Source organism: Taudactylus pleione, unplaced genomic scaffold (assembly GCF_031769625.1).
Source record: "Taudactylus pleione unplaced genomic scaffold, aTauple2 ptg000157l, whole genome shotgun sequence".
In the NCBI taxonomy this organism is placed as follows: Eukaryota; Metazoa; Chordata; class Amphibia; order Anura; family Myobatrachidae; genus Taudactylus; species Taudactylus pleione.
In genome coordinates, this window is record NW_028284559.1 from 1350204 (window position 1) to 1378028 (window position 27825).

The following is a 27825-nucleotide window of genomic DNA, read 5'->3' on the forward strand; positions in this document are numbered from 1 at the left end:
TCCACTAAAACAGTGCTTTTCATAATCATGCAGAAAACATCAATTCTAGTAAACAACAAAAGAACAATAATTTAAGACATGAATAGGGACAATTGGTGAAATTGTGATTCATTCCTATGAGACATAACATTTTTGCAGCAAATTTCATAAATGTCCCCTGTAATGTTTAATAAACCTAGCTCTTGAGCACCTGTCACCTAAACATAGAAGAGGCTGATTTTGTGTGGGCTGAACTAGCATTCATTAGAACGCAGTCTATTAATTCACTACAAACAATGACATCACTGAGGCACTTAATGACTAATACCCTGAAGGCCTGACCAATATTCATGACACATTTGAATTGTGTCGGTAATTGAAGTGAATTGCTTGGCTGCATGCTCATGAACTTTAGTACGTGTAGGAGACAGGTGCTTTTTATATGCTTCTGGAGACATTCAGCACATTTACAGGAATTGAGGAACAATTGGTCAGTGACATTACTGTATATATAAAAATAGTTTGGAGTTCTAGTAAAAATGGTCAAAGCTAATGCATGATTATTTGGGAATAAATATATAAGTAATATAGCTGTAATCAGCATGGAATGACTATATGCTAAAACATCCAGTAGAATATATAGGACATCTCCTCCCTGGTAAGTAGATTTTACATCCTGACTAGTGAGCCTTAGTATATTTGCCAGCTTGTGTACATGTGTGGTCAGTGGTCGCCTTTAGAACCATTACATTTGCATATGAAAGTTATAACCTCTAAATAGAACACTATACAAAATGCACTTTGTGATGTTTAGATAAAATGTTTAAATATAATTTATATATATATATATATATATTAAAATAGTAAAACTAAGTGTGGTTCAGTAGTTTTTAATTGTTTTGAGGTGTTTTTAGGACTTGGGACCTGATTCAGAGTTGCATGCAATGCCAATCTGCAGAGACTTGAGGGATGTTTTGCGACTGCACATGCATGACAATCCCTAAACACTTGTATGGCGCATGCATTATTCAGTGTGTGCTCACAAAGGCGATGTTGCGATTGAGATGTATGGCGTTCTTCGTTGGGCATGGAGGGCTGGCTATTCAGACGCACGGAGATGGTTGGGGAACGGGGGTGGTATCAGATGCATGGAGATGGCTATCTTATGAACGTGTTATATCGTCACGGGTGTGAAGCTAAAGTGTTTGCTTACAGAGATGTTTCATCGTTTACATTGGAGGCCAGCAATAGGGCTGGTGCGAGTTTTAATGGCGTGACCAATGGTGGTGTCTGAAGTTGCACCAGGTGGTATTACAGCATGTGTAGGGTGTCTTAGTCCTTACACATTCATAAACATGGATGTACACCAGGGAATAGTGTTGTATTAGTATTTGCAGGTGTGGCTGCATCTGTGTCCACCCCTGAATCAGGCCCTGAATTTGCATTGAAATTTATGTGCTACCTGAATGAATTTATTATGAATGAAACCTAGCTAGGAAATACATGCTTCATCCAAATAACATTTTAACCTAAAACTAGTCTAGTTACATCATTTGTTTTAAAAATGTTTCATTAACCGTTGATTTCAAAGTCCCTTTTTTCTATTACAGCGGGCGGTTGCTTAATTACTTATATCTTGATTGTATTTTTCTTATGCTTTTATATTGTGTGACTGTGTCTTGATATTACATAACAACTTGATACAAGTTACTTTGACTATTGTTTGTGTAATGGTTTGTCTTCCATAGCACCTCACTCTGGATCTCCTAGAAGATGTCCGTTCATTGAAGGATGCTGCGGGGACTTTCCTCCTTTCCCATCCATCCTAATATCCCCACTCTTACTAGTTCCTTTGTATTCCAGGCATATTGTGGTCTGTGGTCACATTACTTTAGAAAGTGTTTCCAACTTCTTGAAGGATTTTCTGCACAAAGACCGAGATGATGTCAACGTGGAGATCGTATTCTTGCACAAGTGGGTAACACTTTCATAATAATGTACAAAGGGTTTGCATGATGGACTATACTTATTAGATATCTGTCTTAAGATTCCACTCAGTTCTGAATTTCTCTTTTACTTGTTTATTAGTTCCCTCATTGTTGAACTGCAACTCCCAGCAGTTGAAAAGTCAAAGTTGTCTATGGACAACTCTGTTATCAGTTGATTGAAATAATGTCTTACAACAAGTTTTACTTCATCTCTATTCTACTTGTGGAATAAATGAGATAACATGGATGACATTGATTGAAATGCAGTAAAGCCTTTCTGAGCAACCGTTCTCAACAGTACGGACTTCAGTTTAATAAACGTCAGATTGTGTTTGGTTACTGTGGCAAATGTCTCATTGTTTGTGTCAAAAGCTTAGTCCCCCTTATATACTTTGTAGTCCACAGGCCGGGGCATAGGAACGAAAATTTTCATGGGGGGGCAAAAGGCATAGGGCCTGGAGCCCTTTTTTTCTCGCATCTGGTTTCTCGTTTTCTGACCGTTGTAACAGGGACTGTAGATATACAAAGACTCCCAATCTTATGTTAATTTTCGTCAGTGTTTCTGGAGTTGGCCAACCCCAGTTTGATTGTTTATTTTACAATAAAAAATGTATTTACACATTATTAAATAAATATTATCATTAACTACAAATTAGTACAATAGCTGTTAGAAAGATTGATAAATTCAATTGTTCATCTTAAAAATTTATTTTTTTCATAGTCTTTAACCTAGTTTTTAATCAGATTTCGTTGACAGCCTAATCTCATTTGATTGGGAGTATTTTGAAATCTATAGTCACTGCCTCACAGGTTATGATATATGCTATAATATCTGGTATGTGCTACCATCTGGTGACATTGAGACTGCTGCTAACGTTTTAAACCGTACGCAGGTCGCAATCATTCGCTCTCTCTGTTCCGTTGTCATACAACTTAGAAGAACAGTTAATGGGAAGTGCAGCTTCCCGGTCTGGTGTGGCTGCTTGGGATGTAGTCGGCTTCTCGACAGTGAAATCTCGGCATGGGACTAATGATAGGCGTCTAATACCGACGCTTATCACTAGCCCCACGCCGAAATCCCAATGCCCGGCATACCGATCTTAGGTAAGCCAGGCGTCGGGAGGTGATAGCCGTGCAGGGGGGAGAGTTAGGTTTAGGGACTCCCGGGGGGGTCTTAGGGTTAGGCCCCCCCGGGAGGGTTAGGGTCGGGCTAGGGGACGGGGGGTTATCGTCAGGCACCCCTTGGGGGGAGGTTAGGGCTAGGCACTAGGGGGGGTGGGGTTAGGGTTAGGCACCCCTAAGGGAGGGTTAGGGGGGGAAGGGGAGGGTTAGGGGTCTTAATTACCTCTGTCGGGATCTTCATGTGCCAGCCTTCCAGCCTCGGTACTTCATCTGCCGGGCTTAGGTCCGGCAGTAATTCATACCGATTCCATCTGCTATGGTTTTTTTTTGTATATACAGTATATATCTTTATTCAGATTTTATCAATAAACAATAAAGCATACAAAACAAAATCCTTAGGTTTAAGGAGTTCTATATACAGATACATAGTTCTATACGTAGTTTCTCTTAACAAGTGATAACAAAGTCATGAGATAATCTGAGTTCTCAAAAGAGGATGTTGCCAGTGGAAGTGAATTCAAAAAAATGCCTTATCTGAAGGTATGCATAAAACTTATAATTAGTTAATCCAAATTTATTTTGTAAATCAGAGAAAGATAATAATTTTCCCCCAGGGTCAAAAACATCTGCCATTGATCAAATTCCCTTATTTTTCAATTGTATAAATGAGTAGTTCTCCAATCCAGGTAAGAACAATGGGTTAACCCAAAAAGGTATCATACGTTAATATCCTGGGTTTCTGTTCAATTTCTTATTAATTGCTCAACAGGCTAGATAAGTATCTCTGAAAAAAATATTGGCAAAATATGTGGAGGAATTTGTGCTCTTGGAACGTGAAGTAAAGCTCCTGGAGAGTAGAGAGAAACAATCAAAAGCAAAAGTAGTACTACACTCTAAAAGCCAGTCTGTAATGTAACGAAAAAATATAGAATGAGAAAAATGTAACAAGTCTGGCAATCCCAAACCACCATCCACCCTGAGCAAATGTAACTTAGCTCTAGAAATGCGAGAATGTCCATTTCTCCAAATACATTTTTGAAACATTACATTAAGTTTTTTAATATCTGGTTTTGAAATACTAATAGAAATTATTTGCATTGTATAGGCTAATTGCTATCCTTCCTAAAAGAGATAAAGACAGTAGTTGCCAGCTGTCTAATAATTTAGAGATAGCTGAGATCAATTGCTTGAAGTTGATAGAATATAATTTGGAAAAACAAAGTGGAACATGAATTCCCAAATATTTAAATTGAGTGTTTACAATCCGCATTTCATTAAAGGGAGGTAATAATTGAAAATTAGATACATTAGTACCTAGTGGCATCAGCTTAGATTTATTTATATTGATTTTATATCCCAAAAATGACCCAAATTGTGAAATAATATTTCAAACTATCGGAAGCGAAGATGTTAAGAGGATCAGTTAAGAGAAGTAACATATCATCTGCAAATAATGCAATACGAAGATCTATGTTATCAATCAGAATACCTTGATACTGGGGAGATTGTCGTAATGCAATAGCAAGTGGTTCCAATGCTATTGCCAATAATAGGGGCGATAGGGGGCATCCCTGTCTTGTCCATCGTTGAATTAAAAAAGAATCTGAAAGGAAACCATTACACAAAATGTTAGATGAGTGCTGTGAATAAAGTAATTTAAGGAATGCTATAAATTGTTCTGGTATGCCAAATCTCTGAAGGGAGTTAAACAAATGATCCCAGTGTACCATATCAAACTCTTTCTCCGCGTCTAAAGATAAAATTGCCTTTGGCGGAGAACTACTAGAAGAATGGACGTCTCGTATAGTAGCTAACACTCTCCGAATGTTAACAGTAGAGTTTCTGCCAAGTATGAAACCTGTTTGATCAGGGTGGATTATGACTGGTAAGATATATTTCAATCTATTTGCCTGTATCTTTGTCAACATTTTATAATCGACATTAAGTAACGAGATCGGACGATAATATCCTGGGTCCGACAGGTGCCGCCTGGCTTAGGAAGCACATCAACTGTTGCAGAACTGAAATAAACTGAAAGGGAATCAGAATTAAAAGTGTATTATAAAATTTGGTTAATGTAGGGACAATTTTGGGAGCTAGGATTTTGTAATATTCAGCAGTATACCCATCAAGGCCCGGTGCCTTCACATTTTTCACATTCTTAATTGCTTGGGAGACTTCAGATTCATTCATGGGAGCTATAAATTAGTCTGCCTTAGTAGCAGGCATTGGAGGAATTGACAAATTCTCCCAAAATTGTGAAACAGTCTGGGATGAGGAGGAGGGGGGATGAGAATACAAATTAGCATAAAAATCTTTCAGAATTGATGCTGTCTGGGCATTTGAGGTCGTAAGTGATCCACTAGACAAGCGAAGAGGGCGAACAACCACTGGAGGTCTTTATCCCTGAAGTATATTAGTGAGAAGTTTACTAGATCTATTGCCAAATTTATGAAACCTATAGTCTCTCCGAAAATAGTAACTATTTTCCAACTTGGAAAGAAGACCATCAAAATAAGTCTTATGGTGCATACACACGGTCAGAGTTTTCCTTCAGATCTGAACGATAACGATTTAAAAATCGTTCAGTCGTTCATATCTGAAGGAAAATCTGACATATCTGACATGCCTGAACGATGGACGATGAACGATGCGCGTTCCCGTTTGTCAGATAACGATATCTGACATCTGATGTGTTTGCAGTCAGACTTGGACGATTCCATTCATTTTAATGCAGTCAAAAATCGTTCAAATCGTTCAAAACTTTGGTCAAATCGTTCAAATCGTTCAATCGTTCATCTGACAAATCTGACCGTGTGTATGCTCCATTAGATTCAAGATAACAGGCTTTAGTAATTGTAGTATTAGAAGTTAAAGCCTGTTGGGCTTGTATATATTCTGTCCTCATGATTTGTTTTGTGGAGGTGGTGTAAGAGAAAATGCATCCTCTAAGTACTGCTTTTGACGCTTGTCAAAACAGTACTGGATCACTGTCAGCGGTCAGTATATTATCTAGTTTATATTCCTCCCAAACTGTTTCAGTTTTTGTCGAAATTTCAATGACTGCGACAAAGCAGAGGGAAAGCACCAGACTTTGTAAGAGCTTCGCTCAACATCCACTCTCAACTCGAACCAAATTATGGCATGGTCAGATAAGCAGATAGGCTCCATTTTGATTTTAGGGATTTTTGGCAACAGATCAGCAAAACACAATAAAAGAGAGACAAACAGGGAGAACTTGAAAACAAATAAAACAGAACCATATAGGCTTTCCAAGCAATGTGAAAAAGTGCCAGTAGATGGCAACATTTCCACAATGTACTTCCGATCATATCTTAATTGTCAAATAAAGAATGTAAACCAATATGTATGAAGACATGCCCCTCATCTAACAGCCTCAGCAACCACATAAAATATTATGTTACCGCCAGGCACATTATAACAGATCTGTGTTCTAACAAATATACACAGAAAAATTCAAGGGAAATTAAAATGATAACTTTTTAGCACCCATATTAGTAAATTGTCCGGAATAAATCACCGGTAAAAAAAAGACAGCAAAGTTTCTCGCAAAGTCAGATTGTCCAGAATCTCAAAAATCCCTCAAGGAGGTACACAGCATTTAACATTCAGGATACCACAATCTTCAGCAGTATGGGAGACACGAGAGGCCTTTTCCTTTTCCAAGTACCCCTGTGCGTTCTCAACAAAAGTAAAATCCACAAAGAACCATCGTAGATACATAGACACGCAGGGTAAAGAAGTGAACATTTTCTATTTCGCTTGATTAATTGTGCACAAAGTGGAGAAAATGCTTTGCTGGCTTTAGGCAGCTACCCACATTAATCCTGGAAAAGAAATATCTTATGTCTGTCCCAGACAAGATCACGATGGCGAATTGACTCTGTCTAAAATATTTCATGAGTAAGTAGTTTAAACTACGAAATAGAACAATTCGGGGTCTAGCTTCAGGGTGTGTGCGCTGGGGTCCCACTGTCACAACCCGGGTTTCACAGCATGAAGGTTTGCGGTCCTTACCGGTGAGGGCACTGTGGCGCGGTCCTTCTGGCGGGGTAGCTGGCGTGTGGAGACTTGCATTGCGTGTACACAGAGGTCTGCCAGCGTTGGGCCATCCTGGCAAAGGGTAAGTCTAGTGGCGTCTCCGCGTCACGGCTGTCTGGGCGCCACCATGTTCTCTTTGGCCATGTGACATATCAGGCCAATCTTCTGTGAGTCACCTGCTCTCTCTGGCCTATCACGTTCTGTTAATTGGGTACTTAAGGGTGTTCGGAGTGCCCTGTAGTTGCCAGTGCAACGTGTTCACAGTGTGAGCTGTGAGAGAGAGTTCTCTGCGCTCCTGAACCTTAGTCTTGTGCTCCGGTGCTTGCCATAGCTGCTTGTCAGCCTCCGGCTCCCTGCATAGCCTGCACCGCTCTGTCTTGCCTTGCACTCCGCTGGTGATCAGCCCTGCACCTTCCACCAGACCCACTCCTGCCTGAACCTGTCTCCTCATTTAACCCATCTTCCCAGCATTACCGGATTCTCCTTTCAGCCATCATCACAGCATTACCAGATTCTCCTTTCAGCCATCATCACAGCATTACCGGATTTTCCTTTCAGTCATCATCACAGCATTACTGACTACCAACATTCACATTAAACAACCCACGTTTCCACTTCACTCTGACAGTATATCTGGATTCACCTCATTCATCTCTGTCACTGATCTGGACATTCGTTTATTCCCACTCACTACAGTTCCCTCCTGCCACATATATTAGTTTGTTCATTACTGGACTTTTGGTTTATCGTATTGTTCATGTCTACCAACATTCACATTAAACAACCCACCTTTCAGTTTAAACCTGTTCCGGTGTTTTCACCTGTTACCACCCCGGGTCCACAACAAACACAGACTCTAAAGCTGGCCACACACTAGACCAACTTTCATCCAACCATCCAACTAGTTGATTGGTTGGAATGAAAATCTGGTAAGGTATGAAAGCAAATTACAATCATCAATTTGCTCCCAAACACTGGAAAATGGACAAAAACTGTGACTCTGTTTTGTCCATAGCTCTGGACATTAAGTCTAGTCCTGTATTTGTGTCTGCCCTCTTGGATTCTGGGGAAGCAGAACATTTTTTGTCCTCTCGTTTGGCAGATAAATTACAAATTCCTTACGTCACCTTGGATCATGCTATCTCCTTGACCTCTATCGATGGTAGACATATGTCTAATGGAACTGTGTCTAAAAGAACCCAACCTATTCTAGTTCGTATTGGAGTCCTTCATGTTCAACATATCAGCTTCTTAATCATACCCAAGGCTTCCCATGAGATTATACCCGTATACCCATGGCAGCGTAAGCACAACCCCAGAATTGATTGGAACACTATGCAGGTTCAGTCATGGAGTGAGGAATGCCAGGGGTCTTGTCTTCCAAAGATCCGACCTGTGAGAAAAATTCAGAAAAATTCAGACGTTAGAGGTTCCATCTATACCTAAAGAATATCAATAATTTACTGATGTTTTCTCCAAAAGACAAGCTAACGTCTTACCTTCTCATAGAGAATGGGATTGTCCTATCGACTTGCTACCTGGGAAGACGCCTCCCTGTGGTCGGACCAATCTGTTGTACCAGGGTTTTTCTTTGTTTCTACAAAAGATGGAGGCCTGAGACCGTGTATAGATTACAGAGGCCTGAATGATATTATAGTAAAAGAACATATACCCTCTACCATTGATCGTCAAATTATTTGACAGTGTCAAGGGATCCACTATATTCTCTAAGTTAGATCTCTGAGGTGCATACAACATCATCCGTATCCGAGCAGGTGACGAGTGGAAACAGTATTCAACACAAGGGACGGTCATTTTGAATATTTGGTCATGCCGTTCGGGCTGTGTAACGCACCTGCTGTTTTTCAAGGTTTCGTTAATGAGATCTATAGGGATCTTTTATATGTCTCACTTGTCATCTATTTAGATGACATTTTGATTTTTTTCATCCTCTCCCGAAGAACACCGCAATCATGTCAAAGAAGTCTTGTCTCGTCTGAGGAAGAACCAACTGTATTGGAAATTGGAGAAATGTGTTTTCAGTGTACCAAGTGTTCCATTTCTTGGATATATCATTTCAGAATCAGGTTTAGAAATGGATCCCAAGAATGTCCAAGCAATATTGGAAAGCAATCCAGAGACTTCTCGGTTTCTCCAATTATTATTGGCGTTTTATTAAGGGATTCTCCTCCTTGATGGCTCCCATCACAGGCCTAACTTGTAAAGGTGCCAACCCTGCTCTATGGCGTCCTGAGGCAGAGACAGCCTTTCAACTTCTCAAGCAAGCCTTTATAACAGCTCCAGCTTTGAGACAACCGGATGTCAAGAGGCCTTTTTTACTAGAAGTGGATGCTTCATCTGAGGCAGTGGGAGCTGTCTTGTCCCAGCACTTTGAGGATAACCGGATTCACCATGTGTGGTTTCTTCTCAAAGAAATTTTCCCCTGCCGAAAGAAATTATGCCATAGGTATGAACAAGAGCTATTAGCTGTCAAACTGGCCTTAGAGGAATGGCGGTACCTCCTAGAGGGCGCTAAGTGCTCTTTCACTGTTTTTACAGACCACAGGAATCTTCTTTTCCTAAAAAATATTCATTGTGTATGTCTTCGTCTGGCCCAATGGGCAATATTTTTTGCCCCATTTTGTTTTACCCTGGTGTACCGCTCTGGGGCTCTCAATCTGAAGGCCGATGCCTTGTTACAGTCACTGTCCACTGATAGTGATTCAGAAACACTGCGGAATACTCCCGTGCTGGATTCAAAAGTTTTCGCTACTATACAACTGCAACCACCTGTTGGAAAGACCTTTGTGGCTTCGGAGTTGAGGAAACAGTTGCTGAAATGGGCCCACTCTTCTCGTTTGCCGGTCATTCAGGCATTCGTAAGACCTTGGAGTTCCTGAAGAGATCCTACTGGTGGTCATCGATGAAAACCGAGGGAACCGAGTTTATCTACCCAGTGTGCCCAGCATAAATCTCCTCGACAGTCCAGCCGGGAATTGGTGCCTCTTCCAGTACCATCTTGTCCGTGGACACATCTGTCCATGGATTTTGTGACAGACCTGCCAAATTCTAATGGATATACCACCATCTGGGTTGTAGTGGATCGTTTCTCAAAGATGGTGCATTACATTCCACTAGAGAAGTTACCTTCAGCACCTGATTTGGCTCACCTATTTGTTCACCATATATTTCGTATTCATGGACTTCCTTCAGAAATCGTCTCAGACTGGGGAGTCCAATTCGTGGCAAAATTCTGCTCTATCCTGCAAGTGAAACTTAACTTTTCCACGGCCTATCACCCTCAAAGTAATGGATCCACCGAGAGGGTGAACCAGGACCTCGAGACCTTCATGAGAATCTTTATGTCCTCAGCCCAGGACAACTGGTCTGAGGACCTCATTCAGAGTCGGTCGTTGCGGCCGCTCGGTCGTAGGGGAAAGGGGCCGGATATGCAAATGAAGCGATCACAAGTTGCGGTCCTAAGATGAGATCGTTAACTGAATGACCGAGGGTAAAAAGCGGCCGTAAGACTAAATCACGCCCCCTTCTCGATCACAACACACATCATCTCCTGGGATATAAGGATTAATCGCGAACATCGGGAACCATCGGAGCTGGTCGTAGAGCTTAAGGTTGACCATACCCTTTCTTAAGCACTACGATCAAGTCAGTCTAAAAACCTCCCATGTCACATGTGCCATGACACTACTTTGTTAATTATGCACTCCTATTAAACGCCGTTCGCATAATTAGGCACGCCTGCGTTCGTATCTCCACTCCCCCGTTTTCAAGCACCTTCCCCTGTTACCACCCACAAACGGTTCATTCTGTCACTGAAACTAACAACCTGGCTGTGTTCAAGGAGAGAGAAATTTCTGATCATAACAGCTAGTTTGCGCACGCGCATTGCGAACTTTACGCATGCGCAGTTTAGCGAACATCTGTGGCATACGACCGTGTGACCACAATGACCGACTCTGAATGAGGTCCTGAGTCCCTTCCCTGGGCCGAATTTGCACACAACGCATCATACCACTCTTCTACTAACCAAACTCCTTTCTACATCGTGTATGGTCTTCGCCCTAGGGTCCCTGAGTTCTGAAGTTTACCTGCCTTTGATGTACTAGCTGTGGATACCACTGTACGGAACTTTGCTTCAGTTTGGGCTCAAGTGCGGGCTGCTCTTGTTAAAAGCTCCCTGCAGTATAAGGATCAGGCTGATAGGAAGCGAAGAAAAGTTCCTCAGATGCGGGTCAGGGATCAAGTATGACTTTCTACCCGCAATCTTCGCCTCAGGGTACCATCTATTAAGTTCGCTCCCCGGTTTATTGGACCATACTTTATTACAGAGATTCTGGATTCTCCTATCTGTCATGGTCATTTGCAATACCTGCTTGATTGGAGAGGCTATGGTCCAGAAGTGCGTTGTTGGATCAGAACTGAGGACGTCCACGCTCCCAAACTCATCAGCAAATTCCACTTGTCTCATCCTGAAAAGCCTGGAAGGTGTCCTGAGGCCACCTGTAAGGAGGGGGGTACTGTCACGACCCGGGTTTCGTGGCGTGGAGGTTTGCAGACCTTACCGGTGAGGGCGCTGTGGCGCGGTCCTTCTGGCGTGTGGAGACAGGCATTGCATGTATGCAGAGGTCTGCCAGCATTGGGCCATCCTGGCAAGGGTAAGTCTAGTGGCGTCTCCGCGTCACGGCTGTCTGGGCACCACCATGTTGTCTTTGGCCATGTGACATATCAGGTCAATCTTCTGTGGGTCACCTGCTCTCTCTAGCCTATCACGTTCTGTTACTGAGTACTTAAGGGTGTTTGGAGTGCTCCTGAACCTTAGTCTTGTGCTCCGGTGCTTGCCATAGCTGCTTGTCAGCCTTCGGCTCCCTGCATAGCCTGCACCACTCTGCCTTGCCTTGCACTCCGCTGGTGATCAGCCCTGCACCTTCCACCAGACCCATTCCTGCCTGAACCTGTCTCCTCAGGTAACCCATTCCTGCGCAGCCATCTTCCCAGCATTACCGGATTCTCCTTTCAGCCATCATCATAGCATTACCGAATTTCCCTTTCAGCCATCATCACAGCATGACCAGATATCCCTCTCAGCCATTATTCAGCATACCAGGATTTCCACTTCACTCTGACAGTCTATCTGGATTCACCTCATTCATCTCTGTCACTGATCTGGACATTCGTTTATTCCCACTCACTACAGTTCCCTCCTGCCACATATATTAGTTTGTTCATTACTGGACTTTTGGTTTATCGTATTGTCTACCAACATTCACATTAAACAACCCACCTTTCAGTTTAAACCTGTTCCGGTGTTTTCTCCTGTTACCACCCCGGGTCCACAACAAACACAGGGCCTCATTCAGAGCCGCTCGTAAGCGGCCGCTCGTTTGCTCCGAGCGATGTTCGCACATATGCGCATGCGTATGGGTTTTAGTACGCATGCGCGAACCAGTCAGTGCGGTCGAAAATCGTGTGCTCGCAAAATAGAGAATGCCTACTAATTTGAGTGACAGGATGAGGCATTTGTGGGTAGTAACAGGGGAAGGTGCTTGAAAACGGGGAGTGGAGATCAGAACGCAGGCGTGCCAAACGGTCAAAACGGGCGTTTAATGGGAGTGCATAATTAACAAAGCAGTGTCATCGACCACGTCACTTGGTTGTCTTTTAGCCAGAACTGCTCGCATGATTGCGGTAGGAAAATGCAACCACAAGAATAGCGAGCAGTTCATACGCCGTTCGATGTACTCGATTAATCTCATAAATAGTATGATGCGAGCGGCCAGGGGGCGTTTTTCAAAATTACGACCGCATGTTTTGTTCGCTCGTTCAGACATAGAGGCGTCAACAGACCGCAAAGAGTGAACGGTCAATTTAAATATCCAGCCCCTTTTTCTGAACGAGCGAGCGCAAATAGCGTCCGGCTCTGAATCAGACCCACAGACTCTTAACACCCACCCTATGTGCTGTCTCAATGATTAAATCAGAGCAAGAGTCCCGAATCTGCAATAAATCAGGTAAGTGGGTTTTAAAAAATCAGTCAGGCTCCATGTTGGATTGTCTTCCCCTTCTCCGTTGCTGCTGGCGCTGCTTTTTCCCCGGCATCAAGGGAGAGAAATACCTCTCCATAAAGCGCTGGGCGACGGCGGTGATGGTCTGGGGGACCCGGATTTAATTTGGAGGCTAACTAACAGCTGTGAGATGAGACGTTCAGCCGCTGATAACGGAGCTGCTCCAGATAGCAGCCTCACATGCTAGAGGCGAAAGCGAAAGTCCTCTGCTTATGCTTACTGCAAATTGTGATAGCAAAATGAGTGGGTCTTCTAAGAAAGAAAGAAAAAATGCGTTTGCAAGAAGAAAATGTACTCAGAACAAACATGAAAATAACTTAATTGTGGTAAAAAGAAATTACAACAGCTGGCGAGTTCAAATAAAGCTATTATCTCTACATCCCCATTTTAATTTCATGCATCCCCATCGCTTTTGTGTAGAAGTTCATGAGGGGGCAAAACACAGCCTTAGCCCACCCAACAGAAATCATGGGGGGGGCGACTCTCCCCCCCTCCCCTCCCCTCCCCCTGGTTCCTATGCCCCTAAAAATATATGTGATGGTATACAGTACTTGTTCATGGATTTTCACTGTTAATTTCTTGTTTCTTTTATTTAATGAACATTGCTGTGGCTAGCATGGTGTTATTAAGGTGACCATGTTCTTCATTCATACGGCCAGGGGGTTCTGAATACCAATAATTTTGTAGATCAAAGTATAAAAGAATATCAGCAACATTTCATCAAGATACCAATGTGCAATGCCAGCCCTGAGAGATGGATCTAAGAATCAGGAAGCCCTATTTCTAGCCTCCCCTTTATAATGTAACCATCACTTATCTCTTGGCATACTGTACGCTTTGCACCAAAGTATATTAAATGTATTAATTCTTTGTCTCCCTATCACACCACTCTCTCTATATTGCCATACTTAGCTTGCGTATTAAACTGGCGCACAAACAGAATGTTTCATAATTGGAGGAAGTAATTTCAAATTGAGGTCATTTATAATTAAAATATGTAGAGAAAAGGTAGGTTATACAGGATTGCTTTCTACCATATGTTCAATAAGTCATTTGTAGATGACTATATAAATATAAAAACTTTCCATAAATAAATACAGCATTATTTTACATACAGATCTGTCAGCATAAAATTTACCTCCTTGCACGTTAAGCAGCCCTTCTAGTCGCTCCATGGCATGACTCAGTAACGCCAAGCGTCTTTGCATGCAAATTTTTACCTTCAGCGGTTGTGACACTAACGTAGCAATTCGCATGCAGATATAACCGCAGTTGCACACATAATATAGGCATCCTATGCATTGCTTTGCAAATAGATGCAGTAGAAGGTAAAAAGTCACACAAAAAGACGCTCAGCGCTGCAGAGTCGCATGTCGCTTATGCATTATTTTTACCGTGACTTGTAGCATGCGAAGGTAAGATGTATGTGGACACATCTGTAGATTAGAATATAGGTTGTATCAACATTAATTGTATAAATCCAATATTATGACTCAACCATAATTTTTAAATTGCAAATGTTGGTTAGCCTTGTATTATTATGTTCCTCTTTTAATATACTGGCTGTTGCTTTCTGAATAAAATGAATACATACTTAGCAAAGTAATATTCTCATTGCAATTTTTTTGCAATGCATCTTCCAGTAATTGCAAAAAAAATATATATTTATGTTTTTTTTATTGATAACTGCCTACAATATAAAAATAATACATTAAATGATTTATATTTGCCAAAATGCATATATTATACTGTATGTGTTCACTATATCAAGAATTGAATTTAATACAGTAACTTATACTATTAAAGACCCATGTAAAAAAAAATCTATTCCTATACCTGTACTGTATGTGAAAGTGACAAATACTTTCATGTGTGTTTCTATAAAAAATGCAATTGTAAATAGCTACAAATTATACATTAAATGTAAAGTAAATTATTACAATTCCGCCAGTAAGATAAAATTTCAGTACCTTGCAAAAGATCATTTCAAATATTATTGGATTACAAATAATACTTACACATAATTTACATTCATTATTGTTCTGAAAATACAAAAACCCTTTTTTTAAGATCTAGTTTTTAGTAAATATGATTGAGAAAGTAGGAAAAAAAAGTTTTGTATTTAGTATTCAGACCGCACACATTGATATTTGGTAGCGTCGGATTTTGCTGGAGAAACATCTTTCTCTTTTGCGTGAACCAATATGGGCAGAGAAATGGAATCATCAGTATACGGTCACTTAATAGGGCATTGGGCTGCCACGTGTGACCAGTATCACCAGGCATTGCCATTTTTGCACAAAAAAGTCACTCATCTGATTCCTTGTCAATGGTATATTAAAAGGCATCACTTCAGAATATCCTATAAATGCTTGAGTGGATTCAAAAAGTTGACATATGGTTAACATAGTTATCATACTCATCAAACCATTGGATTACAATACTCTCTCTGGAGATTGGGGTGCTATTATTCTTAAAAGAAATTAAAATAAATCCCACCATCAGGGCAACTAGTTGGCTGGTTCGAACGAAAACCTGGTAATGTATGGCAGCAAATGACAATGTTCCGTGTTTAAAAGGAAAACAGACAAAACCTTCATTCACACAAGTTGGTTAAAGCTGTTTGATTTAGCCGACTTGTCTGAACAACCATTTTCATCCGTTTTTACAGTGTTTGGGAACAGCCCATTGTCGTTTGTACACATGCATTGCCAGATTTTCGTTCCTACTAGTCAATGAACCTTCCACTGCAAAACTCCCTTAACGGAGATATATAAGTACTGATCTATTTCTACCATTTTCCTTTGTCTTTCCTTAGTATGCTATTTAGTCTTGATTGTCATACATTTGATTACAATTTATCACCGGAACAAGTATTCTTAAACACACTGAATTTCTAATCAAATAAATGTGGCAATCTTTTCGTTAATTCACTAGGGCAAATAGCTACCGGACCACAGTGGCCTGATTATGTCTGCAATCTGCATATTTAGTTGTTTACTGTCTTTAAAGAAACATGCCATCCAAAACCTCAAAAGTGACAATGAAAAAACAAACTGTTTACTTTCCTTTCATGCGCCATTTGCAGATCTGTCACATCGACTATAAATGCAACAGTCCTGTCCCATATTGGTCTTATCTTTTTAGAAGAACTCCTGACAAGCAACTAGATGATTATATAAAGTCTTTCTGTTTTAACTTGTGTTCCACTAATATCTTGCTGAAACAGTAAAGCTTGTGAGTAACAGGATGCCGGAAAGGGAAAGACCTTCAACATCTGAAATGGTTAAAAAGGAACACTTAAGATCATATCTATAACAGTTGTAGGGTGAAATATGTATAGGTGTCATCTTGGCCCAATCACCACAGTGCAATGCTGTAATCACTACTTTATTCTGCGGGGGGCAGGCTATGATGATGCAATTCAATGCGAAACCTGAAAGGGGCTATAAGGGAAAACAATGACAATAGTAATATATGGAATTTTATTTAATTACTTGTGAATGTTTATTGTGTTTCATTATAGTATATCCCCTAACTTGGAGCTGGAAGCTCTCTTCAAGAGGCACTTTACTCAGGTAGAATTTTACCAGGGATCCGTCCTGAACCCCCATGACCTGGCAAGAGTTAAGGTAACAAAATATGTCTACTATGTAACAATGCAAAAGGAAACAGACACTCTATGGCATAAATTAGTGTAATACACTGTTTTCACAGTGTATTACAGGATTGTAAATTATCATTCTGGCAGAACATATGTTGTACCCTAATCTCTAGCTATTACAGTAACAATAAAAATAAGTGTCATTTTATGGCTAATATTTGCAAAGGCAATGCTCTGCTAATAGTTCCCACTTTGTTTGAAGTTTGGTTTACCTGTATATCACTATTTAGATGGGGGGGATTAGGTATTTGACATTGATGATCGACGATTTTCCCATCTAATAGTTGTCTGCCATCAGTGGCACTGAGGCAGTGATGTTTTTTTTGTAGTCTTGCCCTGCCGCAGGAAGCATGGAATTTAGCAACACCTCCCTGTAGCTTGGGTTCCGGACTATAGATAGACAGTAATTAGATAGACAATGTCTAGATAGACACTAGGGGTGGTATGCATGACGCATTGCACTTGCGATGCATTCCGCTGTTCATCGCATGCATGATGATCCCCGCAAAGGACCGCTCTGTCAGTAAGAGCAGCCCTTTGCGGTGGAGGGACTACCGGGTCTATAACCCAGAAGCCCCTCTGGCGTCCTTCTGCGCATGCCGTGGGGGGTGCTGGGAGGGATCCGATTGGGTCTCTCTATCAGCACTCGGCGGAGAGAAGCCCATAGGCTTCTATGGGTAACGACATCAGGAAGATGGCGTTACCCACCGCAGCCAATCCCCGAGTGCATCGTATTCCGTTGCTTGGTGCATAAGAAAAATGCAGTCAAACCCATATTTTCGGGGTTTGAACGCATTTTTACCCTTGATGCATCTCGCCCCAGATGTTATACAGTCAATAGTTAGACAGGGACATAAGTCAGACATAGTAAAGTTCAATATGTAAGAAGGTCGACAGGTACAAACGGTTGACAGGGTCAAAAGTTCGACATGAAAATGGTTGACACAAAAATGGTCGACAGATTTTTAGGATTAGGGTTAGGCACTTACCAAGACAGGGTTAGTCACCAGGAGGGAGGGTTAGAGTTAGGCACCAAGGGGAGGTTTAGGGTTAGAGTGAAGATTAGGGCTAAAAAAATAAAAATAAACAAAATAATTGGCGACCATTTTTCTGTCGACCATTTTCATGACAACCTTTTCACCCTGTCAACCTTTTGTACCTGTCGACCTTCTTGCATGTTGAACTTTAGTGTGTCTGACTTTTGTCCCTGTCGACCTTGTGTCCCTGTCTCACTACAGTACTGACTGTCTAACATCTGGTGTCTATCCTGACATTGTCTATTTAATTACTATCTATCTCTTATATCACACCCCTGTTGCTTGGCCTTGCCGCATTCCTTAATTTGCCAGCCGCCCGCTGTTTCATAGAGCAGGGATGTTCATTGATGGGTGAAACCATCAATGGTTTCCTGTCAATGAGATGGAGATCATTGATGGTAAACTCTCTGATGGCCATTGGTAAGGCACCATTGAATAGTTGTTTGGGTGTGGCCATTGTAACATGCAGCATGCGCTCATCATTTGTTAACCACTCAATGGTTTAGCCATCAATTGTTTACTTGTGTACGTGCACAAAAGGGCAAGACTGTGTACCTGATTCAGCAAGGAACGCACAGGAGAGAATGCGCACACTTGACCGATGTTTCCGTACTGTGCATGCGTATGCATCGCACTGCGCGAACATCCCGGTGCGATCTGGTAAGCGTACACAGACTACACGCAGCGTGTACCCCTTCCGATATTGATAGACAAGAAGTGCTGTTTGTGGGTGGTGATGGGGGGTAGTCGTGCGTTCTCAATGTTACCGATGTTTACGTTATCTTGTGCACTGATCAGGCTTTGAGTAAAGGGAGATGGGCGGTTTAATATGGGGCTGGGCGTCTGCATCTTGTGCTGCAATCTCCGTGCGTATGCATTGATTAGCATATTCTCGCAGCGGCTGGGTGCGTGCATCTGTTAGCGTGCATTCCTTGCTGAAACAGGCCCTGTGTACACTTGCTTACATAAGCACTGTCACTGAATTCAGGGCCTGATTCAGAGGCTCTCGCAAAAAGCGAGCGCTCGCTCTGAATCAGGGCAGGCGCTGTTTTTTTTAGGAGCGGCCTCCTGGCCGCTCGCATAGCTGTGTGTGACCACCCACAGCTATAGCGAGCGGCCATGATGATGGTCGCGATGGTCAAGACCATCGCGACCATCGGGCTTGCGACGAGACCCTTGTGGTAGGGTCTCGTTCATCGCAAGCCCCAGAGAGCTTTCGGCTCTAACAGAGTCGGAAGCTCTCCACTGACATCACTCGTGATGTCAGTTGGGCCGCACCCAAACGGCAAGCGTTCCCTCGGGAACGCCTCCGTTTGGGCAGCCACCCCCCCGGCCTGCCCACCAAACGGGGCGAGCTGTCACACTCAACATTGACAGCTCGCCCCCTTTGGTGCGAGACCCAGAGTGACGGATTGCCCGTCGCTATCCAGGTCTCGCACATGCGCATGACGGAGCCGGCTCCGTCGTGCGCATGAGCTGTGGGCCACCATCGACCCGGTTGCGAGCGCTCAGCGCTTCCGACCGGGTCTGAATCAGGCCCTCAGTGCAGAACGTTGGTCAAACAAATGAGAAAACAACATCGGCATGGAGGCAACCACCACAATCAGGAAACCAGTGGCATCGTATGCAGGCCCATATACAGTGCCCCCAGTAGTGGTCCCCCTTATGGAGCCCCCCAATAGTTCCCCTTATACATTGCCCCCAGTTGTAGTCTCCCATATGCAGGCCCCCAGTAGTGCCCCTTATACATTGCCCCCATTAGTGGTCTCCCTTATGCAGGCCTCCAGTAGTGATCCCCCCTATCCAGTGCCCCCAATAGTCCCCTCCCATGCAGTGCTCCCAGTAGTAGCCCCTCCCCAGTAGTGCCCCCAGCAGTGGGTCCCCCCCGATGCAGTACCGCAATAGTGGTCCCCCACCTATGCAGTGCCCCCAGTAGTAGTCCCCACCAGTGGAGGTCCCCCCACATGATGTAGTGCCCCAGTAGTAGCCCCCTCCCCAGTAGTGCCCCCAGTAGTGTCCGCCCCCCATCCCCCACCCCCCCGATGCAGTGCCCCAAATAGACAACAAACAAGTTAAAAAAATAAATAAATTCCACTTACCTTAATCCCGGCTCCTGCTCCCGCCACCGTCCGCACCACCGTAGTCCTCCCAGGCTGGCGCGCTCTGCATTATGGAAGAGACGTCATGACATCTCTCCCATTACCCACTGCAGGGGCCGGAAGACGGAGCTCATGAGTGAGCTCCAGCCCGGCTTTTGCTGTATGCAGCAGCAGCAAATGATGATGGCTTATTTTTAGAGCAGTTAAAAAATATATATTTTTTTTTAATTTGCCAATAGCTATAGATACAATTGATTGTTACTTTTGATTTATAATTCACATGTGAAGCAATGTAAGTTATGTTTGCTTATTACTACTGTACCAACAGAAGTTGTTTTAGTACAGAGATGTTTTACCTCCATATAATTGATTACATCCTGCAACATTTATTAAATGCATTGTTTTTTTTGTTTATTTTAATTATTATTATTATTATTACTTCTTTCTACCTACCATGTTTTCAGACAGTGTTGTATTAATTTACCTTTGCTTCACACAACTCAATGGTGGCACAGTACTGTATTGTTAAGGCTCGGGCATGACAGTTAGGAATTAGTCCCACAACAGCCTTGAGGGCTGGTATACCTTGGCTAGATGCGGCTGTACAGCAGCCTTGAGGGCTGGAAGTGACTTGGCTGGCTGTGGGCCAGTAAGATGAGATGCGGCCTTTGGGCCGGTAGCAGCCTGTGGGCTGAGTAGCAGCCTTGAGGGCTGGAAAACCTTAGCTTGATGTGGCCTTTGGGACGGAATATCAGTCTCTAGGCAGAGTAGCAGCCTATGGGCTGTGTAGCAGCCTTGAGGGCTGAAAGACTTGGCAAGATGACGCTGAGATGCGCTTGGTGCCGCCGGGATTACACTAGCGGTAGTACACAAGATAGCATAAACAGGACACTGAGGTGCGCTTAGTGCCGCCGGGATGACACTTGCGGCAGTACATAGGTCTATGCCGCCTGGATGACACAAACGGCAGAAGGTAGGAATGCACACCGTGTCGCCAAGATGACACAAGCGACAGGTGGCAGATATGCGGACCATGTCGGCTCGATGGTACAAGCGACAGGCAGGAAATAGGCTGACAGGAACACTGGTACTCGACTTTAAGAACAACAGGAGACTAAACACCACCGGAACACGTGAAACGCTATAACCTGCGAGGCGGCAAAAGTCCAGACGATACAAATAGGTGAGGGAGCCAATCAGCAGCATCTGAGACCATACGTCACTCCCTGCAATGTCCAGAGCAACTAGCAACCAACGAAGCAGAATCCAGTGTGTTGCCAGTGAGAGGAAGCCCAGAGCCGGAAGGAGACAAGTCGCTGCCACGGCTTGTGACATGTATGTTGTTTTCATGGCAAAGGCACAAAGCAGAGCTGTGTCATATCTAAGGCAAAGAAGCACTTTTGTGTGGTGGCTGAAACCTTAGAAATAAAGCAGAGTATTTAATGAAGGTTGTAGAAGGACATCTATCAAACAATTAGTTCTTTGAAGAAGCGCAAAACCTTTAAGGTGGAAAATCTTTATTTCATAGATTTTTAGTTTCTTGCTCAATCTTAATAACCATTTGATAACATGTCAATGGTTGTACAGAAGTATTCTGCCTGATTATAAGACTCTTCCATCTTTTCTCTTTTAGATTGAATCAGCAGATGCCTGCCTAATCCTTGCTAACAAGTACTGTGCTGACCCCGATGCAGAGGATGCATCAAACATAATGAGGTACATTAGATTAAATATGCATGTACTACCTGGTGAAATGTCCATCTATCCATATGTTTAAAGGGAAAAAAAGAGTATGTACAGATGTGTCCTCAGCATTGCTGCAGTCGCACCACTCGGCGCACTAGATCTCGGTGCTACTCTGCAGGCATCTTTTTTGTGGGTTTTTTTGTGCTGAAAATGCATCTAAGTCGCAATGTGATGCGACTAAAACACGCCAGGAGACTGATTTGATATGCAACACTTACGTATATCTGTGTGCGACTGAGTCTGAATCTGTATATGAAGAGCTTTAATGCAGCAGTCACAGTTTTTTCCACCCAAGTACCAAGTTCTGTTGTGCTTCGTATACAGACTCAGTCACACACAGATATACAAGTGTTATGTATAAAATTAATCTGCACAGTCTCATGGTGCATTCTAGTACATCAAAGGTATAAAAAACAAACGTCCAGAGCTAGCAGAGTCGCACGGGACCTGGTGGCTCACTCGAGCCAGGCATTTCGCACCACGTGGCGTCAGGGCCGGCTTCAGGCACCCTTTGTGCATGTGGCTGTACAGGGGCACTGGGGTCCGGCTATAGAAATACCCGCCCTCCACCCATTTGCTGCCGTTATTATTTTATGCTCAGGGGGAGGGTGCAGTTAGGGAAGGGGCGAAGGGGGAGCACGGGATGGCACTGGTGCTGAGACACCTATAACCTGCCCTGCGTGGCGTATTGAGGCTAGATGTATGAGGACACATCTGTAGCTACTCTCAATACTGTTCACACTGTGGGTTAAATCAGGAACTCTCAAAAAAAAAGGAGAAAAAATATAGTGCAATATGTTCCACAGATAAGACAATTTATTCAACAATATTACACTCACATTTCATTAAAAATAACAGACATATCGCATCACAAAATGGATGCACTCTCTGGGTCAGTTGTTCAGGGAATACCGGTAACTCGTTGTCATAAACCCTGCGGGGTAAAAGGTTCCGGATACCCGTTACCACCAAGCAAGGTTCACCGCTCACCCGATCCCAACGTCTCCGGAGTGTCCGTCCCACTAGCTTAGACGGAGACGTTGGGATCTAGACATACAAATACAAACACCACATCATACATACACCACATCACACTGCACCACACACACATCAGACATACACACCATCATACACCACACATACACATCACTGAGGCACACACGCCCACCACATATGTATATACACATATGTACACACAAATAAATATCACACATGTACACCATACACACATTTACACTCATGACATATACACCACACACATACAAACCACAGTCATCACAGATCACACACACATCACTACTGATGTGAGAAGTACTGTATGACATGGGACAGATGTGGAAAATTATTGCCACTTATCTTGTACAAGATAACATGTTAACGAGCAGAACACAATATGTACACATAGAGGAAAATCCTGTTCCACCCCCTAAAATGCCATAGACCTGTCTGGGCATTGTGTTTTACCTCATTATGAGGAACTCTGGGTCCTATAGTCCCAATGGTCACCTCCACATTTCTTACACCCAACACTTAGTGCCAGATTAATGTCCACATGGGCCTGGAACTGAAATTTTTGAAGGGCCTATTGGTGTGACTAGTGATGTGGGGGGCAGTGCTTGTGGGCAGTATCATAACAAGGCAGCGCTGTACCTTGTGCAGGCCCAGCCCCCCCACCCATGTCATCATTATGTCATGCCTATGGGTGGTGTTACCTGTACCGCCGCCAGCTTCGGTAAGTAGAGCCCTGGACGCTGAGGCAGCTCTGTAGTAGTACTAGTGGCTGCAAAGTGCTTTTCCTATGGCACTATGACAGTGACTAACATATCATACAGAGAGCATTGCAGTGACTGACATATAATACAGAGACCATGGCAGTGACTGACATATCACAGAGAGAGCATGGCAGTGACTGACATATCATACAGATAGCATGGCAGTGACTGACACATCCTACAGAGAGCATCGCAGTGACTGACGTATCATAAAGAGAGCATCACAGTGACTGACATATCATACAGGGAGCACAGCTACTGCCATATCATACAGAGAGTATTGCAGTGACTGACATATCATACAGAGAGCATGGCAGTGACTGACATATCATTCAAAGAGCATGGCAGTGACTGACATATTCAAAGAGCATGGCTGTGACTGACATATCATACAAAGAGCATAGCAGTGACTGATGGTATGCAATCGGGAAGCCGGCTGACATTATCCCGGCGAGGGTGAAATGACCGGCGTCTAGATGTAGACGCCGCTCATTTTACCGACGCTGTGGACAGCCGCGTAGGTTTAGGGCTCCCGGGGGGGACTTAGGGTTAGGCACCCCCCCGTGAGGTTAGAGTTAGGCTAGGGGGAGGGAGGGTTAGGGTTAGGCACCCCCGGGGGGGACTTAGGGTTAGGCACCTCCTCGGGACACTTAGGTTTAGGCGGCGGGGAAGGGGGGGTCAGGTTTAGGCAATTAGAGGGGGGATTAGGGTTAGGCACTGGGGGGAAGATTAGGGTTAGGCACCCTTAAGGAGGGTTAGGGTTAGGGGGGTTAGGTTAGTTCATACTTACCTGGGGACGATCGGTATTTTCAGCTGTGTCGGCCTGCAGCAGTCAGGATTTGAACTGCTGGACTTGTGTCCGGCGGTAATTCGTATGTATTCCGTGACTGACATATCACAGAGATCATCACAGTGACTGACATATAATACAGGGAGCATGGCAGTGACTGACATATCACAGAGAGCAATGAAGTGACTGACATATCACACAGAGAGCATCACAGTGACTGACATATCATACAGAGAGCATGGCAGTGACTGACATATCACACAGAGGCCCTGATTCAGAACCGGACGCTCTTTCAGAGCGCTCGCTCTGAATCAGGGCGTTTATTTTTTTTTTAATGGAGCCGGCCTCCTTGCCGCTCGCTAAGCTGTGGGTGACCACCCACAGCTTTTGCGAGCGGCCAGGTGATGGTCGCGATGGACGAGACCATCGGGCTTGCAACGAGACCCTTGTTGTAGGGTCTCGTTCCCACAAGCCCCAGTGAGCTTCCTGCTCTAATAGAGCAGGAAGCTCACTACTGACACTAGGGCCGCCCCCAAACGGCAGGCGTTCCTTCGGGTATGCCTCCGTTTGGCCAGCCACCCCCGCTCCCCGCCTACAAAACGGGGTGAGCATCGGCTCCCCGCATCGGCGCTCGCAACCGACTCTGAATGAGGTCCAGAGAGCATTGCAGTGACCGATATATCATACAGAAAGCATCACAATGACTGCCATATAATACAGAGAGCAACACAGTGACTGACATAAAGTTTTATACAGAGAGCATCGCAGTAACCGTCATATCGTACAGGGAGCATGGCAGTGATTGCCATATAATACAGAGAGCATTGCAGTAACTGACATGTAATACAGAGATCATCGCAGCTACTGCCAAATCATACAGAGAGTATCTCAGTGACTGCCATATCATACAGAGAGCATTGCAGCGACATACAGAGAGCATCACAGGTACTGACATACCATGCAGAGAGCATCACAGTGACTGCCATTTCATACAGAGAGCATCACAGCAACTGCCATATTGTACAGAGGGTCTGATTCAGAGCCGGTCGCTCTGACAGAGCGCTCACTCTGAATCAGGGCTGGGTTGTTTTTTTTAGAACGGCCTCCTAGCCGCTCGCATAGCTGTGGGTGACCACCCACAGCAAGCGGCCATGATGATGGTCGCGATGGTCAAGACCATCACGACCATCGGGCTTGCGACGAGACCCTTGTGGTAGGGTCTCGTGGCTGCAAGCCCCAGAGAGATTTCGGCTCTAACAGAGCCGGAATCTCTCCACTGACATCACTCATGGTGTCAGTGGGGCCGCCTCCAAACAACAGGCGTTCTTATGCGAACGCCTCCGTTTGGGCAGCCACCCCCCGCCCCGGCCCGCCCACCAAAGGGGGCAAGCTGTCACTCAACATCGACAGCTCGCCCCCTTTGTTGCGAGACCCAGAGCGACGGAGTGCCCGTCGCTAGCCGGGTCTCGCGCATGTGCATGACGGAGCTGGCTCCGTCGTGCGCATGCGCTGTGGGCCACCATCGACCTGGTTGCGAGTGCTCAGCGCTAAAATACAGTTCTAAAATATAATGGAGGATATATAAACTGTTATATACAGTACGGGGCTGTTCCCGGTGGAACTAAATAAGGTTCTTGGATACAGAAAGTTAATTAAGCCACACAAACCAGTATCTTGAAAAAAGATGTAATGTATTACAACAAATAACAACATATAAAAGAATAATAGTTACTTAGCTTCAGAATAGAAAATGGTTACACGATCCAGGAGCCTTTATCTCTGGTTGAACAATTTCCTGGCCACCAGCTGCAGTCTGATCCAGTCATAGGGCAGGCCGCTCGAATCTCCTTTGTCTCTTGTTTATATAGCATCCTATTTGTCATACCAAGCTAACTTTACTAATATGAGTATAAACCTACTTCAAACTACTCTATTGGTTAACTACTGATAAGGACTTTCTAAAACTTACCGCAGGCATACATCGCAAAAGACAACGCCTAAAGAATTTATGTCTTGTCTACTTTCCAAATTCCTGTACCATTTTGTGCCTGATATACCACCTCATGTCTGATACACACATAAGAACCATGAATGAAATTGGCTGTCAGTAGCCATTTTGCTCTCCCAATACAGTCCACCCTTTGGCTTATGGTGTGGAAGACAAGTATATCATGTTCTCATAGGAATCTTTCCTGTTAATCAGCATCTATTTAGCAGAATCCAGCGTGTTACAACATTTCCTTGCACAAAGAAATAATACCTTGATCTCAAGATAAATACATATAATGATCATGATTCCATAGATAAGCATGTGCAGTAAACCAGTTAACCTACCCCCTATTCCTGAAAAACAATTTGCAGGGTTGAACCACCGTAACCAACTGTCCTCATGATGCTGTTTAGCAAAATTATCTTTTACAATTTGGACCTGAGTTAAATGATCTTACATAGCCTATCTGATGTATAAAATTGCAGCAGGCAGTGCCCACTACCATACACATACCTCCTTTTGCAGTGAGGTATTCGAGAACCAAACAATAAACCTGTAAATCCCGCTTTAATATTTGCATCTCTTTGAACATTAAGTGACATATATTTGAGTGAGGTTATCCAATAGGGTTGCCAAAAATGCTTTCTTAATGCAACATCTGTTCACCCAAGGCACATCAAATAAAGGCCGCACTGGTTAACAAATTATGCGGAATCTATAAAGAATGTAAAGAATGTGGTGGGTATCAAACGTCCCAATGTACAATTACCAAATCCCCCATAGGGCAACCATTTGTATGCCTTACTCCCACAATGGTAATACACATCATCTAGAAAAATATATGGAATATTAGCCACCACAGTGTATACATTGGCCACTGTTTATCAGGATCAGGTGTTAATTGCATCATGCCTTTGGTATCACTACAATTCCGTGTAATGTTTAACAGAGCCCGCCATTCCCTCAGAGATAAACAATCCCCTTTTATATGTGAATACTCTAATAAAACAGTGAATAATACATATGATTATATCAAATATATCAGTTACTTATAAGATAATTAATATCAGCAAAGTTCAGTTCAATGAAATATTGAAAAAGTCTTGAGATTATTGGTGAGTGTGGATCCAACCAATATAAGGCTCAAGTTCAGTCTTGTACAATACACATAGATGTACGTAATGGTTGTGCCATCAGATATAGTAACTCTGTTGTCTTCCTGGACTCTCTCTCCTGTATAAGAAATCACTCTCAGGTTATCGTTATCTCAGGCACATCTCCAGGGACATTCTCTCACTTCCTGCAACCAGCAACCTGTTGGCTTAAACAAATAAACAGTGTGAGATAAACTATAACAACAAAACAAAATAAACATTTACTTATCCTGCTGCAAATGTCTCTTAAGGTGGCCACACACATGGTGATCTGCACAGGATCAGCTGATGTGTATGATTTTGGTACGATTTCCCTTGAAACTCTACCCGGCAGCTCTG

The 27825-nt window shown here is 43.5% G+C and overlaps 1 protein-coding gene across 9 annotated transcripts in view; it reads left to right on the top strand.

Annotated features, from left to right (window-relative positions):
• Nucleotides 1–27825, top strand: part of KCNMA1 (potassium calcium-activated channel subfamily M alpha 1) — a 636705-nt gene that overhangs the window by 410965 nt on the left and 197915 nt on the right. For all 9 annotated transcript variants that reach the window (XM_088474944.1, XM_088474945.1, XM_088474948.1 and 6 more), the window contains exons 10-12: nt 1843–1953; nt 16761–16866; nt 21668–21750. In XM_088474944.1, the coding sequence (XP_088331070.1) occupies nt 1843–1953; nt 16761–16866; nt 21668–21750 (300 nt within the window). The remainder of the gene's footprint in view (nt 1–1842; nt 1954–16760; nt 16867–21667; nt 21751–27825) is intronic.